At 36.5% G+C, this 21,820-nt stretch overlaps 1 protein-coding gene across 2 annotated transcripts; it reads right to left on the reverse strand.

Annotated features, from left to right (window-relative positions):
* Window positions 1–326: 326 nt before the first annotated feature.
* LOC117338787 lies at window positions 327–13,772 on the reverse strand. Of its 2 annotated transcripts, none has more exons than XM_033900132.1 (8): window positions 13,663–13,772; window positions 12,051–12,230; window positions 10,542–10,870; window positions 10,042–10,264; window positions 6,036–6,292; window positions 4,127–4,367; window positions 2,245–2,463; window positions 327–1,601 (listed from the first exon to the last, which is right to left on the reverse strand). In XM_033900132.1, exons 2-8 carry the CDS (start codon window positions 12,142–12,144, stop codon window positions 1,444–1,446), a joined length of 1,521 nt encoding a protein of 506 aa, XP_033756023.1. In that variant the 5' UTR covers window positions 12,145–12,230; window positions 13,663–13,772; the 3' UTR covers window positions 327–1,443. The 2 variants fall into 2 exon arrangements, with proteins under 2 accessions (XP_033756023.1, XP_033756024.1); XM_033900133.1 differs by having other exon boundaries at window positions 13,653–13,745.
* Between the last annotated feature and the right edge of the window lie 8,048 nt (window positions 13,773–21,820).

The following is a 21,820-nucleotide window of genomic DNA, read 5'->3' on the forward strand; positions in this document are numbered from 1 at the left end:
AAATTCCAGTGAAAGTACAAAGTTAACATTACAATTTTCACACAAACATCATATCCGCCATGAACCCTGAGTAAATCACTGATGACCAATGTTGTAATGAAATTTTGAGGATTATCAATCTCTGGCTCTGATTAACTCTTTCCGTACTTTGTGTTCTTTCTGGAGTCCGTACCAGAAGTAGTTATTAGCCTCGCCCCCAGAAGTTTAAAAAAAAATGGCAGACTACATGTGTAACGTCCGCTCTCCATGAACACGGGACGTGAAAGTTCTTTTTGGGATGGTTGTGGTGTGATAAACATAATTCAACACTGGATATAAAGTTTACTTATATTTATTAATCCACAGGAAAATCCCGAAGGTACAATACAATCCAATGAAGTTTCATCCATCTTCCACACTATCGCCGGCGCATTCACACTTAACAGTTCACACACATTTAAACAAATCTAAGTCTACATATTTACATCCTAAATATGTACATCCAAACGGCACTAAGTCCGTTAACGTTTAGACTGAAAGCTGCTGGAGAACTCCTTATATAAAACGCGCAAGTCTTTTTATATCCCCTAAGGGTTAATTAATATGTATGAATTGACGATGTGGTCAATTGACCAATCATGACCTTTACCCCGAAATATGGGCGTATCTACACCCCATAACGTCATTTCTAATTACAGCCCTAGGCACTGACCACTAGTCCCACGGACCGTGTGCTACCTAATAACGACTGACTTTCAGGTGCTACCGTTTGGTTATATTTTACCTTGATATAGAATGAAGGGTGTAAACCTAAAACGGGTTAATTAACTACTGATCTAAGGGAAGCAACTCGAATAGATTTGGCTGACTATAGCGTATAGCTTTAACTGCTCTAGGTAACTTTGAACACATAACATATAAAACTTGTCTATTTCCTAGTTCACTACACATGTGCGTTTTTGGTGTGTTGTTTTTTCACATAGAAACACAAAGGTTAGTGTGATCTTTGTACATAATTAAGAATTATTTAGCTCAATAACATCTAGATGTCAGATTGAACACTCTGAAACGTCTTAGACAATGATATCTAACATGCAAATGTACAAGCCGCCATATTGTTTACATTAACAACATAGAGAAAATATCACCTATTGCTCTAACGGAAAAACACATAACCCAAACGAAATAAAAACGAATTTGTCATCAAAAATGTTTGTTTCAAAAGTTTTGACCACCTTTTATTTGTCCTTGCATCTGATGATTGTGTATACGTATATGCCGGGTGATAGTTTCAACAAATCAACACTTTAATAATGTCAACTAAGCCTGTCGACTATATCGACAACAGGGAAGAGGGACACATTTTTGTGTCGACAATGGTACTGAAAGAGTTAAGATACTGAGAATCCTCACTTGACTAACTGTAATCTGTCGAAGTCCATGGCCTCATTTGTATACTCTTTGTTACCGTACAGGCAGAAACTGACACACCTCTTCATAGCTAGGGGGAGCTGTATCATTGCCTTGGTAAGGTGGAGGAGGGTCAAGGTTGTTTGGCAGCTGGTTATCAGGGTTTGGTTCCGCAGGGATTACTGAGGTCAACTCTTCAAGTTCTGTGAGACCTATCCAACAGAGGAAAACATACAGAATGAGAGAGTATATTACACGACAGTTAATGGCAAATTCTTGACACTAGTCATAAAGTTGTCTTCCTTCGTCATTTGTGTTTCTATGTTATATATCAAATAATTAGCACAATGTATCATATACACTTTGTGTTGGTGATCTGAAGATAAATATTTGAATTTCCTGTCATAGTTGTACTCGATGAATATAAATAAATAAATATAATCACATTGTACAGTGTATATATATATAGATTTGTGTAACTGTTCCATGTTCTATGTCTATATGTGATCGTATGTAATTTACGTGTGTCTTGAAAAAGGGGCAGATTGCCTCGATAATTTGACAATTTATTTGTCTGTACTGTCGTTATTACTATTTGACAATTATATATATATATATATATATATTCCAAACAAGTCTTAAGTATTTTTGTTGCATCTTGGTGACTCTTCAACTTGAATCGACAAGGTGTGACGGAAGTACTAAAAACATGTTGTTTGAAGAATTGCCAAGATGTAACTGAAGTACTGAAGATGTGTTCTCCAGTTTTTCTTTTTTCTTTATGTATTACTTCATCCGAAGGGATCATACTTATAAATGTACCAAGGGTAGTTAGTCCCCAGAACTAGATCTTACCGTATGTGGGGTTGTTTTCAGTCCTGTTGGGGACCGATCTACGCTGAGGCCTTTGGGGTACATTCCGACTGGTTGGTGTCCTGGACCTTCTCCGTCGTATCACACAAACAACTAGTATACTAATGATTGTCACAAAGGCAGTACACAGAGCTGCTGACAGTATCGTCCACTCCAACACATCGTTATAACGCTTCACTGACATAGTCACATTATGTGGATCTGGTGGAAAATACAAACAAAGTCAGCAGGGCTGCCACATTCACCCCACCACCCCTTAAATCTGGTCAAATGACCCCTTTTAAATCTGGTCAAATGACCCCTTTTAAATCTGGTCAAATGACCACTTTTAAATCTGGTCAAATGAGACCTTAAATGAATGTTGACTGATGAATCACCAAAATCTAATCAAGAGCAGAAACTCCTAGTGTGATGTTATGGTGAATACAAATAAATCTCTACAGTTTAGGCTCATGAGATATCTGGTTTGCAAGATTTGCACAGACACATACAGTCATCAAGCCTGGACAGACGGCGGGACGGACAGACGGACGGGCGGACAGACGGACACACTCATACACAGCAAACCTGATTACTACACATGTATATACCAACTCTTTAGTGAGTGGCAGGAACAATATTTGTTTGCTAGGTTTAGCACCCTGTAAACAGTCAGGGTCATTTTTAGGCAGGGACTCATTGTAGTAGCTGGTGACAACCTCACTGAACAACATACAGGAAGCCAGTTGAACTGCATCCAGAGCAATAAGGGTAAAGTGTCTTACAGAAGGACACAACCACAAATGCACAGAGCAGCCCATTTCTCAGCTTCCGGAGAAACAAAAACCGACAAAGGCAGGGAGCATTGAACTATGTACCTTGGATCCTCACTTAAGGTTATGCGGCCGGTGCACCAACCGTCAGTGCTATTGCAGCCTCTAGGAGGTAAAATATAGCCTAATCCAAAGATTTGTGATATTTTATTGGCCTTTTAAAAATCTGACATTGGCCAACTATAACATCAGGACTCCTTCCATAGTGAGAAGCGGGGAGGAAAAGTCGAGCCGCACTCGGGTCAGCACTTCAGTGTGTGTTTTCAACTTTTAATAACATATTAAAAGAGGCCCATGGACCTTAATGGTCACCCGAGTTTTGAAGTATTTAAAGTCAATTTAATTGACCCTTTTTAGCCCCGCCCATCAGGGGGGTCAGTCAGGGCCAACATGTGCATACTATCAAGCTGTCATCCCTTGCTGATAATGTTAACAAAGTTAGAATGAATTCCAATGGAAATCAAACAAATGATAGTCAAAATTGTGATTTCCCTATATAAACTATAGTTAAGTTTCCTCCAAATGTATGACCCCTGGGTCATGAAATTCTCAATTTTGGTAAGGCACCTTAAGATCCTTCCATCTATGAAAAGTATTTGATTCTACCTTATTTGGGTCTTGAGAAGAAGATTTTTGAAATTTCAGTCAATTTGACACTTTCAGGCCCCACCCATCAGTTCCTGAGGTTCAGTCAGGGCCAACATGTGCATACCATCAAACTGTCATCCCATGCTGATAATTTTAACCGAATACTCCTGAAAATTCTTAATTCGACCCGAAGTATCACTACTTAATTACCACAAAAACATATGGTATTTGTATACGATACGCCTTTTCCCTGTACATTTCTGCATTTGTAGTCACAAACACTCGTATAATCATTGTTCTGATATAGATTTCCTCAATAAAATTGTGCATGTTTCTCATGTGAGAACGAAGGAATACTGCTTTAAAAGGCCTATAAAACGTTCTTAGGGTAGAATAAATCCCTACTGCTCTAAAGAGATAAAACTTGTCCCAATCAGATATAAAGAAAGTTAACTTAAACCTACCTGGTCCAGAATTTGTTTTAGTGAACGAGAACGAGACATTTTTTTCCCGATAGGGATCCCGATTACACAATGAATAATAAGGCAGGCTTTGTGAGAAGTTGGACTTTACGATGAGTTTCCACGGCTCCTTCACACAGCATTTGTGCTGACATCCATTCCACTGTAAGGTCAGAATGGATTTCTGTCTCAGCCAGCTATACGGTAAACACCAAAACTCGTCCAACAAGCTGGTACGGAATTCCTGCAACCAACATACAACAAACTACATAGTCATCAATTTGAAATGTTAATAATTAATATTAAATCAATATTAAAATGTTTCTGAACTTTTCAAAAATACATATCTAGGTAGTTAATTTATAACTACATTCTACAGGAATTGATAGAGAATGGTTACTGCATTTATCCTCGAATGTTTAAGTACCATACCCATCCTCAGATAAGCCTCTCCCCTACAGGGTAGTACCATATCTATCCTAAAATAAGCCCCTCCCCTAGTGTTTAGTACCTTATTTATCCTAAAATAAGCCCCTCCCCTAGTGTTTAGTACCTTATTTATCCTAAAATAAGCCCCTCCTCTAGTGTTTAGTACCATATCTATCCTAAAATAAGCCCCCTCCCCTACTGTATAGTACCATATCTATCCTAAAATCAGGCCCCTCCCCTAGTGTTTAGTACCATATTTATCCTAAAATAAGCCCCCTCCCCTAGTGCTGGGTTTTATTGTTTTTGTTGCTATCTAGAGCAATTACGGTAAAGTGTCTGGCCAAAGGATACAACTACAACAGAACGGACTGGCCAGCTTCTCCTGAGAAACACTAATCGACTGAAAATCCACCATTCTAAAAGTCCTGCCAGCCATTTTGTTTTCCTGATCAGAATCAAAACAAATGGGAACAACTAGTGACCATAAAGGACTTATATGTCAGGTTTGACAAATATCCCTCCCGTGCATTTCAAGACATAATGATGACAATCTTCAATTGTCAAAATCCAATATGGCCACCTGTTGGCCTTTTTTTCACGATCAGACTTCCAAGAAAAAGTGATAACAAGGAACATCGGATGGATCACAGATGAATGGGGGTTTAAACAGCCTACGTTTTCATGAATATTGGCTGGAAAAACCTTCAAATCATATTTATTCTGTTTTAACTCTCAGTGCATAATACTGTATACCTGGTAATTTTTGCCCCAGCTTATTTTCACCCTTGAGTAACACAAAACATATTCGCCCTGTTTTAAATTCGCCCTAAATGGTTTTTGAGAAATGTCCTTTTCCTCGTTTGTAAAATCGAAAAATTCCATTCAGAATTCTCAATACAGTTGCACTCGGAACACTCGGGACTTATCGAGTTCCAAATTGTTTACAAGCATGAGATGTGAAATGTAATCAATAAAGAACATTTACCTGTGTTCAAATTTTCTTTTATGATCAATTGTAAGACCACCATGCCGTGACTATAAATGACTGACCAGTGTTTTCTCTTGTTCACATGTACATGAATGGAAACAACAATTAAGCGATGATGAACTATTAAAATTAGTCTTTTCCATGGCAGGAATTCGAAGCCACTCTGTACTGGAACAGATAATTAAAAAAAAAAGACTTAATTTTTAAGATAACTAAGTATGTATCGTTTTTTTAATAGAAAATGCTAAGCCTAGTATGTGATTTAAGTAAGAGGGTATGTTTGTGATCCGACTACACTTGGCCCATGTACTTATAAACCCTTGAATTCAGCTTGAAATTTTCACTTCTTCTTAATTTCGCCCTATCTTCAAAGGGCGAAAATTAAACAGGGTCAAAAATTACCAGGTATACAGTATACAAAACATAAACATCACAATAACTGCCTACCATGTACGTCACACCATACAAAACATCGACATCACAATAACTGCCTACCATGTAAGTCACACCATCGATTCTCAGCACTAACAGCAGTTTATTATCATATTGAAGAACACCATATTTCCTCCAAGACAATTGCAGACATATTGTTAACCTGGACGTTCGCGTTTCATCTTTAAGATCGAATGTGATGTAACAAGGAGCCTGGGACCTTTTGTTCTTGGTGCCGGAACAGCTGTAGGCTGAGACGGTATAGGTGAAGGGTCGATACTCAAGGCAAATCCTCGTAGTACAGTCCCAAGGTAACTGTCCTGAAACATTCAAATCATCACTCGACATCAGATCAATATGTAGATTTATAATACTTCTTTCTCTAAGTGAAACACTGCATATGTCAAATAAATGAATATAATACATACAAGAGGCCCAGGGGCCTTAACGGTCATCTGACTCTAAATTAAAACCCTTATATTATTGTAGTATGCATTCTCTGTAGCAAGTATATAGTGGCACTGTTGGCCATGGTGGCCATCTTGGATATCTGACCGACCCAATCAATAATAACACTTGGTCTGGACCATCTAAGGATCATTTCTGGTAAGTTAGAGCTGAATCCCACCAGTGGAATTTGAGAAGAAGTTTGAAATAGGTGTTGTTCAGGAAAACCATGATTGCGCAATCATGTTACAAAATGGCCGCCATTGCTGCCATGCCAAAGTTTTTACAAGGCCGAAAAAATAGCAACACTTTGTTGGCACTCCTTCCTTAACATCCTCACCAATTTCAAGCTCAATGGCACCAGTGGAACTGGAGAAGAAGTTTAAAATGTGTTTTTTAAGATGGCGGATATGGCGGCCATCTTGCATTTCAGACCAATCTAAAAAATAACAACACTTGGTCGTGATCATCTCAGGAACATTTCAGGCAAGTTTCAGCCCAACAGCACTGGTGGAACTTGAGAAGAAGTTTAAAATGTGTTTTCAAAATGGCAGCTATGGGGGCCATCTTGGATTTCGGACCGACCCGAAAAATAACAACACTTGGTCGGGATCATATCAGGATCATTTCAGGCAAGTTTCAGCTCAATAGCACTGCTGGAACTTGGGAAGAAGTTTAAAATGTGTTTTTCAAGATGGCGCCTATGGCGGCCATCTTGGATTTCGGACCGACCCGAAAAATAACAACACTTGGTCGGGATCATCTCAGGATCATTTCTGGCAAGTTTCAGCCCAACAGCCCTGGTGGAACTTGAGAAGAAGTTAAAAATAAGTTTTTCAAGATGGCGGCTATGGCGGCCATCTTGGATTTCGGACGGACCCGAAAAATAACAACACTTGGTCGTGATCATCTCAGGATCATTTCAGGCCAGTTTCAGCTCAATAGCACTGGTGGAACCTGAGAAGAAGTTTAAAATGTTTTTTACAAGATGGCGGCTATGGCGGCCATCTTGGATTTTGGACCGACCCGAAAAATAACAACACTTGGTCGGGATCATATCAGGATCATTTCAGGCAAGTTTCAGCTCAATAGCACTGCTGGAACTTGAGAAGAAGTTTAAAATGTGTTTTTTCAAGATGGCGGCTATGGCGGCCATCTTGGATTTCGGACGGACCCAAAAAATAACAACACTTGGTCGGGATCATATCAGGATCATTTCAGGCCAGTTTCAGCTCAATAGCACTGGTGGAACCTGAAAAGAAGTTTAAAATGTGTTTTTCAAGATGGCGGCTATGGCGGCCATCTTGGATTTTGGACCGACCCGAAAAATAAAAACACTTGGTCGGGATCATCTCAGGATCATTTCAGGCAAGTTTCAGCTCAAAAGCACTGGTGGAACTTGAGAAGAAGTTTAAAATGTGTTGTTCAAGATGGCGGCTATGGTGGCCATCTTGGATTTTGGACCGACCCGAAAAATAACAACACTTGGTCGGGATCATATCAGGATCATTTCAGGCAAGTTTCATCTCAATAGCACCAGTGGAACTTGAGAAGAAGTTTAAAATGTGTTTTTCAAGATGGCGGCTATGGCGGCCATCTTGGATTTCGGACCGACCCGAAAAATAACAACACTTGGTCGGGATCATGTCAGGATCATTTCAGGCAAGTTTCAGCTCAACAGCACTGGTGGAACTTGAGAAGAAGTTTAAAATGTGTTTTCAAAATGGCGGCTATGGCGGCCATCTTGGATTTCGGACTGACCCGAAAAATAACAACACTTGGTCAGGACCATCTCAGGATCATTTCAGGCAAGTTTCAGCTTAATCCCACTGGTGGAACTTGAGAAGAAGATTGAAATGTGAAAAGTTTACGGACGGCGGACGGCGCACGACGCACGGCGCACGGCGGACGACGGACGACGACGGACGAAGCATGATGGCTATAGGTCATCCTGACCCTTCGGGTCAGATGACCTAAAAATATGATGAACAGGCATACTGGGCATGCTAAAGCAATATATGTCCCCTACCGGCCCCCGCTAAAAATAGTAAGCGACCTTGACCTTGACCCAAAAACCCTGAAACCTAAATTTGATATGAAGCGACACTTACTGAAGTTACATACCAACTTTCACCAACATACCTTCAAGCATGGCTGAGAAAAGTGCCGAAAACTGACTGAAGGACTGACAGACCGATCAACAGACCGATGGACTGACTGACAGACAGACAGACCGATGGACAGACAGACAGACAGATAGACCGATGGACAGACAGACAGACAGATGGACTGACAGACAGACAGACACAGACCGATGGACTGACAGACAGACAGATTGACAGACCGATGGACTGACAGACAGACAGACAGACCGATGGACAGACAGACAGACAGATAGACCGATGGACAGACAGACAGACAGATGGACTGACAGACAGACAGACCGATGGACTGACAGACAGACAGACACAGACCGATGGACTGACAGACAGACAGATTGACAGACCGATGGACTGACAGACAGACAGACAGACCGATGGACTAACAGACAGACAGACAGACCGATGGACTGACAGACAGACAGATTGGCAGACCGATGGACTGACAGACAGACCTTTAGTCCCCATGGTTTCACTGGTAGGGGACTTACAACTGTATAACAAGAGGCCCAAGGGTCTTAACTGTCACCTCACTCTAAAGACCCTTGTACTATTGTAGCATACATACTCATGCAGTAGCAAGTATAGTGGCACTGTAGTGGCCATGGCGGCCATTGTGGATTTTGGACCGAGCAGAAAATAAACAATACTTGGTAAGGATCATCTCAGGATTATTTCAGGTAAGTTAGAGCCGAGTCCCACAGTGGGAAATTGAGAAGAAGTTTGAAAAAGGTGTTGTTCAGGAAAACCATGATTGAGCAATCATGTTACAAAATGGCTGCTGTGGCTGCCATATCAAAGTTTTTATGAGGCCAAAAAATAACAACACTTTGTTGGCTCCCCTTCCTTAACATGCATCCTCACCAATTTCCAGTTCAATGGCACCAGTGGAATTGGAGAAGACGTTTAAAATGTGTTTTTCAAGATGGCAGTCATGGCGGCCATCTTGGATTTGAGACCGATTTGAAAAATAACAACACTTGGTCGGGATCATCTCAGGATCATTTCTGGCAAGTTTCAGCTGAACACCCCAGGTGGAACTTGAGAAGAAGTTTAAAATAGGTGTTTTTCAAGATGGCAGCTATGGCGGCCATCTTGGATTTCAGAACGGCCATAGAAATAACAACACTTGGTCGGGTTATATCAGGATCCTTTCTGGTAAGTTTCAGCTCGATCCCACTGGTGGAACTTGAGAAGTTTGAAATGTGAAAAATTTACGGATGGCGGACGGCGGACAACGATGCATTAAGCACAATGGCTATAGGTCATCCTGACCCTTTGGGTCAGATGACCTAAAAAAGTCATTGTAATAAAACTGCACTAGCAGTGCAAAAAGAAAGCCATGTGCTTCAAATCAATTTCTATCTAATGAATTCTCTATATAGTTGAATCAGAGAATGAAACAAGAAGCCTTATGATCCTGAAGAACTTTAAAATGGAAATGTAATACTGTAGATGTTTACCTTGCCACGTCTTTTCCTCCACATATGGTGATTTAAAATGGACTTGTTTTGAAGCAGCTCTCATCTTGAAGCAGTTTCGACAGGTGCCCACTTGTATTGATATTTTTGTGTCATTGCGGATATCAAAGCTGCTGGCCTTTTTGGGGTTGAACTTAACAGCTAATGTTAAATTAGTATCAGGCCAATGGAACGTCTTGTGAAACAATATCCAACATGGGATTTCCTGTAAAATAGAATAATAATAATAACAAATCTAACAATTTAGAGTTTTATAGCATGATGTATGGCTAAAGGGATAACAAAAATCTTCCATTTTCTAACACACCTTCATGTCTATATGAATCAACAGTAAAACTTATGGTACAGCAGTAAAAAAAAAAAAATCACAAAAAATTAAACATTTCAAGATTTGGTGTGATAACACATTCACCAAAATATCTAAATGACACATTGTATTTAAGGTGACATGTTATCTCTCATACCGAGTTTGTTGTACATACCTGAATGGGTTGTACACTGTCTCCCGAATATAACAAGAACGTAAAAGGACAAAAATAGTAAATCTGGTGATCCACTTTCACTTTGACGTAGATCTTAAAATTTTTTCTTAACAATCCAGACAGATCAAATGATTTTTGGCAGGCAATGCTGGTTTGGCACGGTTTTCTGTTACAGTCCTGTTGGTCAATGAAGGTGTTAAACATACTCATCCATATTGGAATATGTTGGGCGACTGTAAAATGTACAACCTCGTTATTGTTTAAAGGTATAAAGTCTGAATGATGACCAAAGCAGACTTCTGGGAAAATCCACTCATCATGATGATCACCTGCAAAATCAATATTTATCAAGTTTAGTCATGACTTTACTTTTGTAACCCTCAGGATTATTTTAAAATAATTATCTTATTATGCTGAATAATAAACTGAAAGTAACAACTACCACTGTTATAGACTTTGGTATATCACAGCAGGGAAACCCAAATCCTTCCTCACGGGGGCAAATGCTGAACTAAAGTCAAAAGTAAGGCAGTTAAGATGGTTGGGTAGTACAGTGGGAGGCTGGGAGCACATGTATACTTGATTTTCACCTTCCATCCAGGCCATCAACTTCAAGCATGATTAATACAATTTGTTATAATTTGTTTAGCAATTGTTGTAAAATAGATAAAAGTTTACATTTTAAAAAGTGAGACAGTGTTGAAGGAGACATAGAGAAGAAAGCTGTTTAAGTCTAAATACGAGAAAATAAAATAACCCCAGTTTTATCGCCTCCTACGTTCATGTATAATGGCGGCAGCAGATACAATTCTTACAGCCTACCTGCAGGGACTGGATTCCAGGGAAATAGTCAATAAAGTGAAATTAAGGGGAGGTAATTGAAAGAGACCAGTAAAATTTAATCAAACTAAGATCAAGGGGAGGCAATCAAAAGACACCAGTAACATTTGATTTAACAAAGATCATGGGGAGGTAATTAAGAAGACAAGTAAAATTTAATTGAACAAAGATCAAGGGGAGGTAATTAAGGAAGACCAGTAAAATTTAATTGAACAAAGATCAAGGGGAGGTAATCAAAAGAGACCAGTGAGATGTGATCAAACAAAGATCAAGGGGAGATAATCTAGATCAAGGGAAAATGATCAAGATTAATCAATAAGAAGTATTTTAGTGATGAATGAGAGGTATTAAACAAACATCAAGGGGAGGTAATTTTGGACCCTAAATTCAGGATAAATAATCTGTTAAAAATTTGTTTCAGAAATCATTTTAGAGATTTTTTCATAATTTTAGATATCCAATTGTCCCGCAGGAAGAGCAATTTTTTATTTAGTAGTTATAAGTTTGTCAACAAGAGGTCTTAAGAGTGATGTAGCTTAAATTTCCTACCATTGTATACTCTCTACTGTTAGTACATGTTTTATCTCTTGTGTGAAATTTAACCAAATTCAATACCTGGTCAAAAATAAAGTTTGGTTTGTAGGCTTTATTTTACATAATGCTACCTACTTGTTATGGATGTTTTCAAAATAGTGAAGAAAACACCAAACATTAATTTCCCAGGCCAGTAAAACATGGCTGTGTCTTGTCCAACATAATCCATCTACATATTCAGTGTAACAGCGGTCTGTGTTGCCTTTTGTGTTGGCTGATCATCAGGAAAGGAGAAATATGAATTTGATCTTTCATCTGAAACAGTAAAATAACAAGATACAAGTGTAAAGTAAGGTATAAAAGTAAGGTATAAATGCGGTGCCTTGTCTAGTGACAATATATAACAACAAGTTGTTATGAGTGAGGTAATGCATAATAAAATGATGACATCAATAACAGTGAGAGTGGGAAAATTATATCAAGATGTTAAGTATAGACTTTGTGTAACATATACGGAACATCTTGATATAATTTTCCCGCTCTCACTGTTAATGATGACATAATCTTATTGTGTACTATGCATTACGTCACTCATAACAACTTATTATTATTGTCACTAGACCAGGCACCGCATTTTATACCTTATACCCGAATGTTTGTATTTTAATTTGTTCTGATGACGACACGCCTAAGTGTCGAAACTAGTCGACTACTTGATGAAAGCTGATCCACCCAGCACGATGTTGTTATGGTCATCTTTACCATATCACTACTCAACTTCACGGCCGGACTCTTGTATTCCTTGTGGAATCTGTCGGCTAGGTAACACAGAACCATACCGAACTGTTTACACGGACGTTGGATCTCCCACCTCCCGTGATTGTACAAATGATTGTATGGCCTTGATTGCAACATATCCAACAGATTGACTTTTTATTAGCCAGTGTGAAAAATATTTGTGTACATTCAATAATTGAAAGAAATAAGCCATACAAGCAATGGAAATGTGATCCCAGAAGAATTTTAAGTGAATATTGTACACACTTGTGTATTTACAATGTACCAACTAGTACTACTTATAAAAAATCTATGATCCAATGACACTTAACTTCAATCTGGATTCCCCAATGTGCTATGTTCAGGCCTCCTAAAAAAATTGGACAGGGGTATCCACACAAATTTCGTTATAGTCCCAAAGGCAACACTTTTTTTTTGTTTTAGAGTTTTGAAAGTCATTAGAAAGAGTTCTTAAACTGGTCAGGAAAACCAATGGTCCATGTACATGAATGTGTTTTTTGTTTTAGAGTTTTAAGTGATTAGAAAGAGTTCTTATTTATATAAACTGGTCGGGAAAACCGATAGTCCATGTACATGTAACTTTTTGGTTTTCTTCAACCTGTTAAAAAGTACAGAACAGCTAGAAAATACCAGGAGTCAAAATTCATTATCCTGTACTAAACACACTACACAGTAGTAAATATCAAGGATATTGTCATGCATAGTACAAAGTACATATCGAAGATATTGGATTTTTGGTGTCCAGATTTTACTAGCTGCGATAATGTAGCTCTGGACGACGGACGGACAATTTCTGACAGATGGGAGAGCAGTGTAGGCAGGGTATATTCTTTCTAAGATTTTACCTATGAGTCTGGTCTACCAGTTACCTCTACCGGAGTTTGGATTACTTTAAGCTTGGCAGCGGATGGATTGCATCTATATATCTTCTGTACATACATTTACTTACTTCCATAATTTGTTCCTGTGTCTATATCCGTGTACTGTTAAGAAAAAATGCACTAAAAAAAGCAGGTGCTCAGAAAAGAAACCGGAAAACGCACTTTAGTTCTAAATTATGAGCCGGATTCGATAAACATTTCAGGAATGGTATTTTTCAGCCTATCGGTTACCCTTCTCAATCTGTCAATGCATAATAAATAGAGAAATTATAGATTTATTTTTCCTCTAATGACCTTGCCGTTTCCTACTTATTCTGATGTGCGAAATTATTGATTCTTATATAAAAAAAATCTAGATCCTAGTATAAAACAGAGACCTATATACTAGTATATAGGTCTCTGTATAAAATTATAAAAGCAGAAAAAGAATAAAGAAATCTGTCGACTAGCGGTCGGGTAATTATAGAGTAGATGTACATGGTAATACTAGAGTATATTACATGACTTATACGGACTCGTCAGTGATGCTGGGGACATCATACAGCTGTTCCGTCCTTCTAGGACTCGTCAGTGATGTTAGGGACGTCATACAGCTGTTCCGTCCTTCTAGGACTTGTTAGTGATCTAGGGACGTCATACAGCTGTTCCGTCCTTCAAGGACTCGTGTTTTGACACGTAGGAGGTGACAGAGGAAACTTGAAATAATCTGGATGGAGACCCGAAGATGCTGTAGTCCCATAATAAATAATCTGGACGGATTTCCGAAAATGCCGTAGTTCCTTAATAGACTTCACTAAGAATTAAAAAATATAAAATATATAAAAAAAAAAACATGAAAAAATACTTTATTCCATTTTTTATAAAGTATTAAATTGTTACAATTCCAATCGATAAAGTACAACGATGTAGCTATTCTAATTATTAACAAAGAAGATCAAATGTAATAGGATTACTGATGGACACGGGTCAGTGGCCTCTATCCACATAAAAAAAAACCCATTAAACAGTTAAAACCAGAATCCCTTCTACATGTCAGGTGATACCTATCTTTACTCCGGGATATTACAATATCATTTGAATAAAAATTTTAATTTCAGAAAATCAATCAAATTGTTCAGTGATCATTCAATAGTTTTTCTTTCGATTTTTAAGATTGTTCTTTTCCATGAAGACCCTCTCACTCTATGAACAAATGTTTTAGACCCCTAGCTCTCTCGCTGTTCCTGGATTCCTCTGTACAATCTTGATACGATGCCTCTTTCTGTATTTTTGATCATTATTTATTTGGGTCTTTAATATTTCTTACCACGCTAACTTTACCCTTTAGTGAATGAAATGAAACTAAGATTGGTTTTTAGCTTTTTAACATCTTTCAGTCTTATCTGAAGTCTTCATTCAATTCACCTCATATCTCCAATTATCAATATTTACGCATCTAACAAAATAGTAAAAGAGCCCTGAAATACTGTTTCAACCGAAATTAATATCTGTTGTTAAATGTCAGCTTTTTTTTTTAAGTTTCATAAAATTTTATTCAATATTTACAGATAAAAACGTCATGTTACATTCTCCCAAGACGCCTTGTTTCACTGGCCAGCCGGTAGCTCCGGCATAGTGCAATATCAATTCATTATAACTGTCTATTCAATTTTTAAATGTCAGCTTTTTGAAGTTTCATAAAATTTTATTCAATATTTACAGATAAAAACGTCATTCAATAATTGGAAAGTAATATGGAATGGACATTGTAATTATTATCAATACATAACTCCTTTAAAAAGAACATTTTAAATAAATAAATAAAGCACAAAACCATCGATGTAATTATAAAAGAAACAGATCGGATACCAGTTTACCCTCTTGGATGGAGCATTAATTTTGAAATGTCAGCTTTTTTTTTTATTAAGTTTCATAAAATTTTATTCAATATTTACAGATAAAAAAGTCATTCAATAATTGGAAAGTAATATGGAATGAACATTGTAATTATTATCAATACATAACTCCTTAAAAAAAAACCCATTTTAAGTAAATAAATAAAGCACAAAACCATCGATGTAATTATAATAGAAACAGATCGGATACCAGTTTGCCCTCTTGGATGGAGCATAATTTTTAAATGTCAGCACATAGCTAACACAATTTCCAAATAAGTCACATTATACTGAAGTTTGTGAGAAAGGACAATTTGTTTTATAGTATTATTAAGATTTTAATTGGATTCTGCTTTTTTTATTTGCATTTATATCTGCAAAATACTCACAATAAGTCTGTTATTATAATTACTACTACATTTCTAAGTAATTTAGATATTCTAAATTAAGTATTTTGATAATAATAAGACAGTATTTGAATAAAATGAGCATAACATTATCAATCCGTGGTAAAATCAGGGGAGGTAATTGACACGTGGCCTAAACTATGTATTACAGGAGCAAACACTAACTTGTGAAGATGTTTAAAAAAATTCCGAGCTATCTAACTTGCCATTTCTTATACCAATTCGGGATATATTCTATAAATAAACCAAATACTTTATCAAACTTGCGCGTGTATAGACAGTAACATTAAAAACAAATAAATAAATGAAATAATAAAAAAAAAATGAATAAATAAATAACAAGAAGCAACATGTCCAAATACATTGAATATAAAACAAAGAAAAACAACAACAAAAACAAACACATAAACAACAAAATAGATCAATATAAAGACTCCATATCAAACAAACAAATAAAAAAAAAAGAAAAAAATAATCTGTCATTATTCGGGTTCCAAGAGCATAACAAATTCCCACAATTCCCGTCAATATTGGAGTTGTCTCTCTTTGCACAGACGTTGATGATAACCGATGTTTAACAAAAATAGATATTGTCATATTTAATTTTTCGTTTTTATTAAATGGAGATTTTCATTTTGTTAATGAAGAAGTGTTCTTGCAGATTTGTGTATTGATTGATAATTAAGACTGATACATTATATAAGACAGAATTAAATGGTTTTTTTTTATTGGTTATTGAGTAAAACAATGAAGATATTAAATATAAGCATGGTATTTTTTGTTATTTTCCACAGATTTTTCTATGTTTGAAATAAATTGTTTAATTGGCGGTTCATTCTTTGATGTCGATTCATCAGTTTATTAAAGCACACAGCTGTTATGTAACGTAATGGACCGGACTCCTTCTCGTCCGTTTACCTCTGATTAAACAGCTATAAATACGAACAAAGTTAACCGTGTTTGATTCGACGACTTTTTCAAGAATATGCGACATATATGGATAAGATTAGTTTGTAATATTACTTATTTTAATTAATATGTAAAACATGATTACAGAATTCTACTTATCTTTAATAATATTTCTGTAAAAAACGATCGGCCTGATATAATAATGTAATAAAGTCCTGTGTTCAAAATGAGATTGAAGATCAATTCATTTTCTGTTTACATAAACTAGACACTCAGAAGTAAGGAAGAGATATTATAATACCGAGAGTTATAATATAATGCTCGCACTGTGATCAAGGTGTGGATGATGGATGATGATGATAATGACGACGACGATGATGATGATGCGTCGTTTAGATGGATCAACATTATTTCAATACCAAGATTTTAAAATAATGCCACAACTCTCTGTAAATAATGAGAAACTTATTTACCGACAAGTAAGAATTGTATTCATTTGTATTTTATTTGTTCATTTATTTGTTTATTCATCTATTTGTGTGCGTGTGGTGGGGGGGGGGGGGGGGGGGGCTGCTTTTTTTTATTCCAAAAGAATATGGTTATTAGATTTTATTTATTTTTTGTCATGAATGAAATCTTATAACCTTTCTTGCAGTGATAGATTACAAAGGGCGTAACAACAAACTCAAACGTCAGCTCAGCGAAGGAGATAGTTCTCACTTATATCGGAGTTGTCTCTCTTTACCCACGTGGCTTAACTACATGTGCAGGAACTATTATCGACTCAGCGAAATTATTCAACCGCCAAAAATCTCTGGGTATCGTTATGGTTTTTCTCTTTGTTTCAAATGTTCTTTTCTGCTTTCTTCCTTTCTCTGAATACAATGTAAAAGTAATATTTGGAAAATTCATCAAAAGATAATCAATGATTCTATGAATGTGGAGTAAGGTGTGTGTGTATGTGTGTTAAATCTTCTACAATTTTATGATACTGTAATAATGATTATTATTTCTGAATACAATTGTATACTATGTACTTTATACTGTATAAAAACTTCTGAAAAATAAAACAAATACAAAAAAAAAAAAAAAAAAAAATCTCTAGGTTCACACATAAGATAATAATTCCTTAACGTTTAGAATGCCAATGGCGACAAATCGGATTTAGTTGTAGATAAATACTTTAACAAGTATGTTTAAAATTGAACAGAGAGTACCATACAGACAGTTTAATACCCAGAAATGTAGTTTTCGTTACATAACACACCTTTCACGCACACATTGTACAGGGCGTAATGGCTACGACAGAGGAAAGTCCAGCTCTCTATTAAATATCTGTGTATCCCCTTCTCTCCAAAGAACAATAAACACGCCATAACAAGCAATTAAAAAGACATGAAGAAAACATATAGACATTGTCCTTGTTTCCTTCACATCATGAAACATTCGAGTAGTTTATGTTTGTTTATGAATCCTGTGTGGGTTTGACAATTTCATTTTTAGAAATCATCTAACCTTAAAGCTTCTAACTCTCGGTATTTATACACGTGATTGTCGCGAGCTCGTCACGTGGTGAAGTTAACCTTTATAAAACCTTACCTGTAATACAGATCTGGTCTGACTATTTTAGGACAGCTGCACATTGAGCCACTTTTGGACTTGATTTTACATACTGGTTTATATTATGTAATTTTATTGAAAGGAAATATATGTATTCCTCATAACAAACCATCTCGTGGCGGCCATTCCATTTGAGCTACTTTAGATACTTCAGCTAAATGACTTTTTTATACATATCTTATAGTTCTAATTCTATCTATCAAAATACACGTATATACCTGTTAAATATAGAATAGATCTTACTAAATTACGTATTTCGGCTCATTCACCAGAAATTGAGACAGGAAGATACAGAAATATTCCGAGAGAAGAAAGCATTTGTAATCAATGTAACTCCCTTGATGTGGAAGTTGAATTTTACTTGTTACTAATTTGTAACAAATTTCATCCTCTTAAAGCTAAATATATATAAAAAAAGTTATTACTCGAACATGCTTCAGTTTTTAAGGCTATCCAGCTTCTAAATTCGCAAAGTATTAATGTGTGCACGAGGTAAATATATTTTCGAATATAATAAGTTAAGAACTGCTTGAATATGTTTTGATCTGATACAATTGTATATCTATGTCATAAGGGATTCGTTCTCTATACATTATTCTGCATTGCATCTCTACTGTATGTTTGCTCTATTATACTGATGGACCAATGGCTTAAAGTTTTGAATAAAACTTGAAACTTGATCAGACCAGAGCTGAGAACTCCCACATGTGTCCATCACTACACCTTATGTTTTTTCTTTATAATTCTTATCTATGCTTTCTAAGTGTTATTTAAGGATGAACTCGAATTGATTTGTACGTTTTGGATCAAAAACACAAGAAATCCCGAATGTACACTAAATATTTTGTCTAATAATTATTCAAAAGCAAAATGGGAGAGGGATAGAAATGAAACAAAACAAAGAAGAACGTCATATGACATGGACATTTTAGCCAATCGAAATCCTTGTTTCAAATCTGTCAAAGCCGTGATATTCATATAACATTAGTAGAGTCCCCCAAGTACATGGCATCTCGTATAGATTTATATTTACATAAGAATCGACACTTTGTTTTCGGGTGTAGTGATTTAAACTTCAAGGGATCGTTTAAGATCATTCTTGTTTACCTGGGATTTCGTAATAATATCTAACATTTCTTACTTACTATTAAGCATTCAATTTTCGAGAGTTTTACAGTCAATTGCTAATCATGGTTTGATAAAGTTCAAACATACAAGGGATTAGTAAGGGGTAAGTTTTAATAATTTATCATTGTTTTTACTAATGTATCATTGTTTTTACTGATTTATCATTGTTTTTACTAATTTATCATTGTTTTTACTACTGATTTATCATTGTTTTTACTAATTTATCATTGTTTTTACTTATATATCATTGTTTTAATAATTTATCATTGTTTTAATAATTTATCATTGTTTTTACTAATGTATCATTGTTTTTACTGATTTATCATTGTTTTTACTAATTTATCATTGTTTTTACTAATATATCATTGTTTTTACTGATTTATCATTGTTTTACTAATTTATCATTGTTTTACCGATTAATCATAGACTTCTCCCGTAAGACAGATTTAAGATCATATACAACAGTCACAAGGACCTGACACGATTTCCCAACCCACGGTCCATATTATATGTATCATATTATGCATATACATGTTATATGAGCCATGCGTTGGGAATTCGTACCAAGTTCCTGTGACAACATTCACCTGATGGCAAGTAAAAGAAAAACGCTATCAAGAAAAAGAAGACGAACATAAAGGCTAATTAACCTCTAATCAAGTATTAGACTTAGTGTCATTATTATTATATATCCTATGACATAAGGAAGTGTCTTAAGTCACACGACTTAACAAAAAAACAACACAAAAAACAAAAAACAATCTAGAATTTCTGTATTTCTAGGACGGTGACCTAAATGATATTAAGTTGATACTTAAATAAACAGTTTCCTTATAATCACCAACTCGTCACACTAATTGTAATAACGGTACCATCTGTTATATCATACGGTGCCGGTCTCTCTCGGCCGACCCGGATTTCTGCAGAATGCCGCTTCATCCATCTCCCTCCACATCGACCTGTTTTAGTGCACTGAAACCCGAGACAATGGCAGATGCATTGTTCTTGCCAACAGTATAAAATTTAATTTATCAATTACATTTAAGGACGTTTTTTTGTGACCGGCGTTTGACACATATAAAGGCTATCAGGGGAATGTCAGACGGAGTTATCGCCCCTAGTATCGTCCCACATGGCAGGGTTAAATTTATTTCATAAAATTAAAAACTGTGAACGGGTACTTTATTCAACCACAACGGGTTGTGAACAGGCGCTATTTGTCATACTCTGTATCAGTTTCCCAGGAAATTCTCACTATCCGTATTATTAGATTTCTTTCCATGTGAAAACTTAAAATGGGGGGAAATAATTAGATATGGTCGTAAAATGTTAATTATGAATTATGTACAATATCACAGTGTTGATGTCGCGGGGCTGAAATTCCTAGTCGAGACGAAAAACCTATATTCATTATAGATAAAATGCAAACAACACCCAGCTCCGAATTCAACGGATCCGACTAATTTTAACAAACGCATTCCGTCTCTCTGAAATATGGGGTTTTCATCACTGGTAAAACCCATTTGGTTAGGGGTCATGATAGCGCGCGCTTTGTCCGTGAGGAAGTTCTTCACGAGCACTCGAAGTTATCACCTACCGCTGTAGTTGTTACCCGGCCAGAAACAAATGATGGATGAGCTCTCAAGCATGTTCAGTGTGTGTAGAACCAGCTCACGTGTCACATATCGCGCCGTAACAAATCATAAATCAAGACAATTGTTGTTAAAATATGGGGCCTATTTATAACAGAAGTCAGAGATCAGTCCAACAAGAAAACGAGAATTTCACCCCATCAACAAAAAGTAGGACGTCGGTGAGTGTAAGGTTCCGGAATGCATATTCCATGAGATCTCTGAAATATTGTCCATCATAAAATGTTACTGTTAATTTTCTATGAACAATAAAAACGTACATGTTTATATCTCACACTGCCTTAAATGGTTCCATCAACTATTTAATGGCACATTCATAAAGACACTGGGTTACAAACGAAGTAATTGTCTGTGTGTGTGTGTGTGTGTGTGTGTGTGTGTGTGTGTGTGTGTGTGTGGGGGGGGGGGGGGGGGGGGGAGAGACTCAACAAAAGACAAAAGGCATCAGAACACTCAAAAAGGGACGAATTTCAGATAGCGTTGTTTCCAGAAATTGCCATTCCATAAATGTATTAGGGGACTGTTACATATCATTATAAACACGTCGGTGCACGTGACCCTGATTACGACCCTGCGCGTGTCCCCCGCGTTACTCTGAATCGACTGTAATCTTTAGTACTATCGATACTATCTATG

Source organism: Pecten maximus, chromosome 12 (genome assembly GCF_902652985.1).
Source record: "Pecten maximus chromosome 12, xPecMax1.1, whole genome shotgun sequence".
Lineage (NCBI taxonomy): Eukaryota > Metazoa > Mollusca > Bivalvia > Pectinida > Pectinidae > Pecten > Pecten maximus.